The sequence below is a fragment of the Balaenoptera ricei genome, chromosome 19, assembly GCF_028023285.1.
Source record: "Balaenoptera ricei isolate mBalRic1 chromosome 19, mBalRic1.hap2, whole genome shotgun sequence".
NCBI classification, from domain to species: domain Eukaryota; kingdom Metazoa; phylum Chordata; class Mammalia; order Artiodactyla; family Balaenopteridae; genus Balaenoptera; species Balaenoptera ricei.
Window position 1 is genome coordinate 44,435,592 of NC_082657.1, and position 9,243 is coordinate 44,444,834.

Genomic DNA, 9,243 nt, shown 5'->3' on the forward strand with positions numbered 1-9,243 from the left:
CTTCCCTGGGTTCCCAGGCTTGTTCAGCATTCTCCTGCAGGAATATCTGGCCCCCACCCATGCCCCCATGACAAGTGCTATCTCTATCAACACAGAGAGGACACCAGGTTGTCATTGGCTGTCTCTTCCATCAGACTGGGAGGCCCTCCAGAGCAAGAATCAGGGACCCAGTAATGATCTGGCCCTTGCCCGGCCCTGGCAGCTCCCAACTGGCTTGTGGAACTAAGATAAGGAGCTAGAGGTGGCACGTGCAGGATAGGGGAGTAGTGCATTACCTGAACTGGATACTTAGGGCTCCACACCACCCACCAGCGGGACCAGGGGGTGGGGTGGGGGGACAGCAGCCTGTGAGACCCCCTGAGCCTCCCTAAGTGCTCACACTAGCCCCTGGACACCGACAGGGCTGGGGAAATGTACTGTCTTGTGCCTCTGAGAAGGAGAGAAAAGACTGAGCCAGCTCAGGTGACCTTGAGGGAATTGCAGGGCTGACCAGGGGCCCTGCCCCCAGTGAGGGCAGCCAAGTAGAGTCAGGAGAAGCTTCTGGGCCTGGGAGTCTGGGATGACAGGGGGAGGGTAGGAAAGGTCAGGGACCCTGGTCTCCAGTCTCTCCCATGGTTTCCCCCAAGTCCTTCCCACTGCATATCTGGTTAGATTCTCTCAGGCCGGAAGGCTGGATCAGGACTCCTCAGCTCACCCCAGCTTTGTCTGTCACAAGCTGAGTGCCTGCCTCAGTGTCACTTGGGCACCCCAGCCTGGAGCAGTGCAGCATGCAGATATTGAAGGGGTCCCACATGCGTTAAGCTCCTACTATGTGCCTGGCACTGCTCTAAGCACATACCTTCATTATTCCACCCACTCCATTCTGAAGAAGGCATCATCCCCATGTCACACACTGAGGCACAGAGAGGTTGAGTGGCTTGCCGAGTGTCAACAGCCAATCAGTGGCAGAGCTAGGAAGGTCTGTACTCTTTTTCAGGCCTCAGAACCTTCACCTACTCTGAGAAAACCATGCCTGCCACATGCCTCGAAGTATGCTGGGATTGGGAGTGGGGAGCAGCAGCAGCTCTGAGCAGTTAACAGTGCCCTAGGGGGCGTGTGGGTTAGTTAGCACGTGGTTAGTCACGAGGATCTCACACCTGAGGAACAGCCCTCAAACCTCCTTCTGCTATTGGAAAACTGCAATCAGAGTTCTAACCAGGTTTTGAGGGTTCCCAGGAGTCTGTGGAGTGAAACAATTGAGACTAATGAAGAAATGGATGGTCTCTTCAATAAGTGGTGCTGGGAAAACAGGACAGCTACATGTAAAAGAATGAAATTAGAACACTCCCTAACACCATACACAAAAATAAACTCAAAATGGATTAAAGACCTAAATGTAAGACCGGACACTATAAAACTCTTAGAAGAAAACATAGAACACTCTTTGACATAAATCACAGCAAGATCTTTTTTGACCCACCTCCTAGAGTAATGGAAATAAAAACAAAAATAAACAAATGGGACCTAATGAAACTTAAAAGCTTTTGCAAAGCAAAGGAAACTATAAACGAGACGAAAAGACAACCCTCAGAATGGGAGAAAATATTTGCAAACGAATCAACAAAGGATTACTCTCCAAAATATATAAACAGCTCATGCAGCTCAATATTAAAAAAACAAACAACCCAATCAAAAAACGGGCAGAAGACCTAAATAGACATTTGTCCAAAGAAGACATACAGATGGCCAAGAGGCACATGAAAAGCTGCTCAACATCACTAATTATTAGAGAAATGCAAAACTGCAATGAGGTATCACCTCACACCGGCTAGAATGGGCACCATCAGAAAACCTATAAACAGCAAATGCTGGAGAGGGTGTGGAGAAAAGGGAACCCTCTTGCACTGTTGGTGGGAATGTCAATTGATACAGCCACTATGGAGAACAGTATGGAGGTTCCTTAAAAAACTAAAAATAGAATTACCATATGACCCAGCAATCCCACTACTGGGCATATACCCAGAGAAAACCATAATTCAAAAAGACACATGTAGGGCTTCCCTGGTGGCGCAGTGGTTGAGAATCTGCCTGCTAATGCAGGGGACACGGGTTCGAGCCCTGGTCTGGGAAGATCCCACATGCCGCGGAGCAACTGGGCCCGTGAGCCACAGCTACTGAGCCTGCGCATCTGGAGCCTGTGCTCTGCAACAAGAGAGGTCACGATAGTGAGAGGCCCGCACACCGCAATGAAGAGTGGCCCCCGCTTGCCGCAACTAGAGAAAGCCCTCACACAGAAACGAAGACCCACCACAGCCAAAAATAAATAAATTAATCAAAAAACAAAAAGACACATGTACCCCAATGTTCATTGCAGCACTATTTATAATAGCCAGGTCTTGGAAGCAACCTAAATGCCTAACAACAGACGAATGGATAAAGATGTGGTACATATATACAATGGAATATTACTCAGCCATAAAAAGGAACGAAACTGGGTCATTTGTAGAGATGTGGATGGACCTAGAGACTGTCATACAGAGTGAAGTAAGTCAGAAAGAGAAAAACAAGTTATCATATATTAACGCATATATGTGGAATCTAGAAAAATGGTACAGATGAACCCGTTTGCAAGGCAGAAATAGAGACCCAGATGTAGAGAACAAACGTATAGACACCAAGGGGGAAAGCAGGGGTGGGGAAGGTGTTGGGATGAATTGGGAGATTGGGATTGACATATATACACTAATATGTATAAAATAGATAACTAATAAGAAACTGCTATATTAAAAAAAATTTTTTTTAATAAAAAAAGAAACGTATGGACCCTGGCCTGGAACCTTCTCAGAAACTGTCCCCAGCCTTGCCCCAGGCTGCTTCTGGTCTCCCAAGGTAGGCAGACTTGTATACCAGTCCCCACTCAGCCACTTCTGCCCGTGTGGCCTCGGGCAAGTGCTTCTGTCCCCTGTCTGCCGTTGCTGAATGGGGATGCTCCCTCCTGAAATGATGCGGGCAAACTCCTAGCAGGCACCTATGCCCAGAAGGCTCCCCTTCCCAGGAGTGGGTGGTGGGGAGATGCACGCCTCCAGCTGTTAGCGAACGTGCACACATTTATGCGCAAATGCAAGGCCTCTCCTTCCAGGCAAGGAGGGCTCCAGGGACCTGCTCCCACATTAGCCAATGCCAAGCATGGGGTGCTCTGGCCTGGCCACTCACAGTGGGGAGAACAGTGAACCCTCCCTGTCCTCCCCCTCCCACCCCCTTCCCAGTAGCCCAGCCTCAGCTGGGAGGTGGGGAGACATGCGGACTCAAGTCCGCCTGAATGTGCCTTCCTCATCCCAGCCTTAACAAACCAGCTGCCTCCTTCTCCAGCCAGGGGGTCTCAGAAGTCTTCCACAGCCACTCCACCTCAGCAGATTTCCAGCCCCTCAGGAGGGAGCAGGGCAGAGACACCCGCCCAGGAGCCAGACCCAGGGTTCTTGTTTGGCCATGACACCTGGGGCAGGACATGGTCCCTTGGGCAGCCTCAATTTCCCTTACATACAGTGGGGTAACTGAGCCTTTGATCAGCTAGGCAATGCCAGGCTCCAGCTCAGAAGAATCTGGATAACAGGATGGGTGGGATTCATGTCTCTTCCTGCTGCTTGGACTCCCCAACCAGGCCCCCACCCACACCTGCCCCTCTGACCCAGCTGGCTATATCTGGGCCCAAACATTAGAATAGTCAAGGCCACACACTAGGGTGGGGCATCTTCAGGAACCAGCCTTGTAGTTTCCTCAACTTCAGGAACCCTTCCTGCTCCTGCAGCCCCCGAATCAAAGGAAACACAGATTCAACAGCCCTGACCTATCAGGAAATAGTCTTTATTACAAAAATCTGCATGTAAACAAATAGCCACTGCACTGAACAGCCTCCCTCCAGGGCATGCACACCACGCGTGTAGAGAAAGGCAGAGTCCTCTCCCCACTCATAGGCCTGCTCCACAGGCTGGGCTCAGGCTGCTGCTTGGGACACACATGGGCCTGCACAGGCATCTCTGTGGGCCCAGCCCTTGACGGCCACTGGGAGCCACCTCCCTGGGCAGCACTGTCTCTCTGTCCATGACCATGAGGTGGGGGATACCCAGAGTCTGAGCCAGCCCTGGGGCACCTTGGGCGGTTGGCTGGGCCAGCCCACCAATCTGCCCATCTGTCTGCACAATACAGTGAGTGCCCCAGGGCCTAGAGCACGGAGAGGTCGTGGCAGGACTTGGACTTGGCACGCAAGGCCATCTTGCGGCTGTTTCGAGCGACGATGCGGCCCAGGAAGCGCTTTGCCTTCTTGCCAAGGCTCTCTCGCCGCCGAGAACCCGCTTGCCGACGTGCATTGGCCTCTTTGCTGTCCCTGCGCAGGCGTATCTGGCGCACGACACCCTCAAACAGCGCCTGGACATTGTGGTGCAGCGCAGCCGACGTCTCAATAAACTTGCAGTCGAAGACGACGGCACAGGCCCGGCCCTCTGGTGTGGGTGGGGACAGGCACACGTCAATAAACAAAGGGTGGGTGGCCCACTCAAAACCCTGGCCACCCCATGGCACCTACCACATTCCTGGGTCTTCCCCAGAAACACAACGACCCCAGCTCCTGTACAGAGGGACCCAGGCATCACTGGGTCACCCAACTGGCAGAGCGTGTCCACGTTTAAGGAGCTCACAAAGGCCCACAAAAGGAGACTCGTTTATTGAAATAATTTGAAGTTTGATATTTAAATGGAAGTGCTGTAGTTGTCAACAAAATGAAAACTTTGTTGAACAGCTTGGTGTTTTATGGCTGGATGTTATATCATGATGAATGATGGGTAGAATAGGGGGGACATCGCCAAGTCACGGCTGGTTCCTCTGCGGGGCTCAGGTCTGGGGGCCACAGAGGATGATGCTGAGCCCAAGAGGGGGCTGCTCCCCAAGGGCAAGACTACGCTGAGACTGGCCCTGGCCTGGAATCCAGGCTCTGAACTCCTGGCCTGATTCCCTGCACTCTCCTCACCCCTCATATGCCAGGCCAGGGACGAAGAGGACAGAAAAGGAGGGCTCTGAGGTGGCCCAGCTCAGCGCCCAGCAGCCTTCACCTCCCCTAGCTCATTTGGTCCTTTCCCCAGCACTCAGGTCTTTGGGAGTCCTGTGGGAGGGCAGAAGCTCTCCCCGCTCTCCCTGAGTTTTCTTCCTAAACATTTTTAGCCACTGATGATCCCCAGGGACTCGAGCTGAGTCAAGACTGAGTGGACCACAGCCCAGCCAGGATCTCCCTCCCTTTCTGATCCACTCCCTGCTCACCATCCAAGGAGACCTCACGAGAGCGCACCAGGTCGCTCTTGTTGCCCACTAGGATGATGGGCACGTCGTCTGTCTGCCGCGCCCTCCGCAGCTGGACCCGAAGCTCTGAGGCCTTCTCAAAGCTGTCCTTGTCTGTCACTGAATACACGATGACGTATGCATCTCCCATGGCCATGCAGTGGCCAGGTAGCCAGCGGCCCCCGTCCTAGGGAACACAGACACATATTTACCCAATAGTCCTCACGCCCCAGCTACAAGGCTGTCACTCCCGGCAGGTCCCTACCCCCAGCTCACCCCTCCCACCCTGCCCTGGTCTCAGCCTGCATCTTACCTGCTCCCAAATGTCATAGACCATGAGCGCTGCCTCTTCTCCATCCACCATGATGGAGCGATCATACGTGTGCCCTAGGCAGGAGACCAGTAGTCGGGTTACCTGCTGGCTGGCAAGAGCCCCCCTCCTCCAATACACCAGGTTTCCTGTTCTGGCCACACCCTTCAACTCCTCCCCAGAGCCCTCCTAACCTTCTCCTCCACTGATGGCTGCTATGTAGCAACAGAAGTGACAGGGCTGAGAAATGGGGGGCTGGAGGGCACGGTGTGCCTGGCCCCCACCTAGGCACCCCTTCGCCAAGCTAGCAATGTCCTGGGTAGCCACTCCTGTGCTCCCTGCCCTCCTGTTGCCTGAGACCCAGGGTGGTTCTGACCACAGTGGCCTGAGTTAGAACAGACATCCCCTGGGGACCTTGGTTACCTAGGACTCCTCTCCTAGAAACTCCCTCTGGCTGGGTTCTTGCCAGTCCTGGCAGGGGGGGATATCCTGCCCCCAGACTACAGAGTAATTAATCGTATGCCCTGGGCCTTCTACTCTAAGCATTTCTTTTCCTACTAAGGGCTGGGGTACCTTCTCCCTTAGTTTCCCCATCTGTGAAAGGGGTAGGTAGAAGCAGATTCTCAAAGTGCCTTCAGAATCCCGTTGTTACCTGCTGCTTTTAATCCTGGTCCCCAGTCCTGTAAATCCCAGTCCTAACCCTGTGCTCGCCCCGCCCTTGCACAGTCCCTCCCAGCCCCTCACCTGCGGCCTCTGCTTCAGGCCCGTCCTCTATACCACCGAAGATGCGCGCCAGAGCACTCTTGCCGACGCCAGGCGCCCCCAGCAGCAGCACCTTGTAAACGCTCTCGTCTGAATCGCTGCCTCCTGAGCTGAGCGAGTCAGAGGAGCCCTCGGGCCAGTCCAGCCTCGGACCCTGGGCCCCCGTCCCGGACTCGGCCGTTGTCAGAGCTCCCGGAGCCAGCGCCGCCTGCAGGTCGCGCTCGTCCACAGGCATGCTTCGGCGGTGCAGCGGGGGCGCCGGGCCCCAGGGTGTGCTGCCCCGACGGCGCTCGCGCTCGCGGCCCCCACCGCGGCTCCCGCCCGCTCCGCTGCCGCCGCCGTTCAGAGTCATCGCGTCGGACGCCGTCTGGGGAACGGGAATCCAGATGGCCGCGTGAGCCGCGGTGGAGATGGAGTGGGAAGCTGGACCCGGGACGCGCCTGCCCGACCACAGGTCAAGAAAGATGCTCGGGGCCCGGGACATGCCACAGAAGGTCCTTGCGCCCTGACTTGTGACCCATCCTCCTGACTCGTTCATCCCAGACGGTGAGACCACCCCCACCCCGCTCTGCCAGGACACTCACCCACTCACACACGGACACGGTCAGGACTAGGTAGGTCCCGGGCTCGCATACAATCCACTCGCAGACGCAGGCTCGGACACTCGACGCTGTCGCAGCCGCTGCCTTCTCGGTCCGCACTGGGTCCGGGCTCCAGAGCCGCCTATTTAAGCCTCTGCCCGCCCCCGCCGCCACCCCCGCGCTCGCCCCGGGCTGCGCTGTCCGGGGGCTGACGTGTCCGTCCCCCTCTCCCGAGGGGGATCCCCCGCCCTCCTCCTAGGACCTCACACCCACCCAGCCCCCGCCTCACCCGCCAGGGCGGGGCAGGGGCAGACTCCGCAGACAACAGCTCGGTCTGAGTGTGTGTGTGTGTGTGTGTGTGTGTGAGTGTGTGTGAATGAGTGTGGGTGTGGGTGTGTGTGTGTGACGGGGGGGGGCGAGGGCTGGGGAAAAGGCAGAAAGAAAGGGAGCACGTGAATGGTGCGGAGGAGGGCGATGGAGGTGGAGGGTGCCACCACGGGTGGGGGCCAGGGGGAAAGCCCCAGCCAAGTGCGCCAAGTCCCCACTAGGGAAGAATTGAGGTCTGGCCCTTTAAAAGTGATTTCTCCTTTCCCTCTCTCCCAGTCCTGGCCTGTCGCCCCAGCAAGCAGACCACTTACAGGTCGGACAGACTTCACCCTTCGCTGCCCATGACACCCATTCCCCACCCGCTGGTATCTGAGCTAGAATTTAGGGGGCCTAAATCCAGGCTTCTAACCTCAACACCAGGTCCTTCCCGCTCTCATCCCTGCCCTTGGCAGTTGAAGATTCCACCTGATGAGCCTGCCCTTCAGGATGAGGGTTAGTGACACCTGAGCCCCTGGGGGCCCTTGGAGAGCTGTTTGGGGGAGGGGGCAAGGAAGGGGAGGCCCGCTGGCAGTGTGGTGCAGGTAGAGGGGCAGCTTGAACCTTGGGGAGGGAATACAGGCCCAGAGAAGGAAAAGGATGAAGTCAGCACCACCTCCCCCTCAGCACCCTCCAGGCAGCTGCCAATAACTCTGCTAAAAATACCTGGCCCTGGTCATTCTGCTCCTGGCCTGGAGGTTGCCCAAAGTTGGGGAAATCCTGGCAGACAGGTGTCAGATGCCAGCAGGAGCGGATAGGGGTGGGACTAGACCAGGGTCAGGTCCAGCTCCAGCCACTCTAAGAGTCTGCAATGTCTCCTTCCTTCCCTTTAGTCTCAGACTGCGCCTGCAGTTCAGGGCACACACAGGGCCTGGAGGTTCAGACTCCCATTCAGAAGGGGCATAGTTGTAGAGTAGGGATGGGGTCAGCGGGGTGGGGGTGGGTTAGCCACCACTTGGTGCTACCACTGCCCGGAGATCAGCCCCTCCTCAACCCAGGGAGGGCGCTGGGGCACAGAGGGGAGGAGATGTAACGGGGAGGCTTGGGTTCTACTCCTGAATCTGCCTCCAGGCTCCTGGATCTTGCCTCCCTCCCAGCCTCAGGGTGGCCAGCTGTAAATTGCCTTGCTCGTGTTTGGGGTGTGTGGAGACTGGGAACAGGCACGCTGTGAGGTACTTTGTGACAGGGACCCGCCATTAGAGTGACGTATGATTGTGATGAGTGTGGTGGGGGTGGGGGTCACCCATTCAGGGCTCAGGTGACATCACGGATGGATGGATCCTAGTGGGCTGCTGTAGGTTGTCATGGAGACCTGGGTCAGGTCTCTCTGACTGCTGCATCAGTTTCCTTGGCAACATCTGAGAGGGCCTTGGAATGAGGAGGGCCTGGCTAGGTAACTGTTAGAGGGTTCATGCAGGCCCCTCTGGTACTTGAGGTCCTCAAAGTTAGGCAAGGCCTGGACTGAGGGGTGATCTATCTATTTGTGTTCTTCACATGGCCTGGGGGGTCTTGGAGGCCTAGGCAATCCCATGTTGGCTCTAGCTTCCTGGACGAGATCCAGAGGGAAGAGGGAGTCATGGGTTGAGCCTCCTGTCAAAGAACAAAAGTCTTGGGACTTCCCTGGCGGTCCAGTGGTTAAGACCTTGTGCTTCCTGTGCAGGGGGCACGGGTTCGATCCCCGATTGGGGAACTAAGATCCCACATGCCGTGTGGCATGGCCAAAAAATTAAAAAACAACAAAACAAAAGGAACGAAAGTCTTAAGAGCCAGCAAACTACTTCCCATCAGGAACGCTGCTGGGCTGCTTATGGCCCCTCCTAACCACCTTACACATGACCTTGCTGCTGACAAGAGGCCCTGGATGTCCAACAGAGGGTGGGTGTGGGGGGTAGCTGTGGTCCTTCCAAGCAGGGAGCCATGCAA

The 9,243-nt window shown here is 55.8% G+C and overlaps 1 protein-coding gene across 1 annotated transcript; it reads right to left on the bottom strand.

Annotated features, from left to right (window-relative positions):
• Positions 1-3,808: 3,808 nt before the first annotated feature.
• Positions 3,809-7,107, bottom strand: RRAD (RRAD, Ras related glycolysis inhibitor and calcium channel regulator). Its single transcript, XM_059905216.1, has 5 exons — positions 6,961-7,107; positions 6,359-6,743; positions 5,618-5,691; positions 5,287-5,491; positions 3,809-4,475 (listed from the first exon to the last, which is right to left on the bottom strand). Exons 2-5 carry the CDS (start codon positions 6,726-6,728, stop codon positions 4,198-4,200), a joined length of 927 nt encoding a protein of 308 aa, XP_059761199.1. The 5' UTR covers positions 6,729-6,743; positions 6,961-7,107; the 3' UTR covers positions 3,809-4,197.
• Between the last annotated feature and the right edge of the window lie 2,136 nt (positions 7,108-9,243).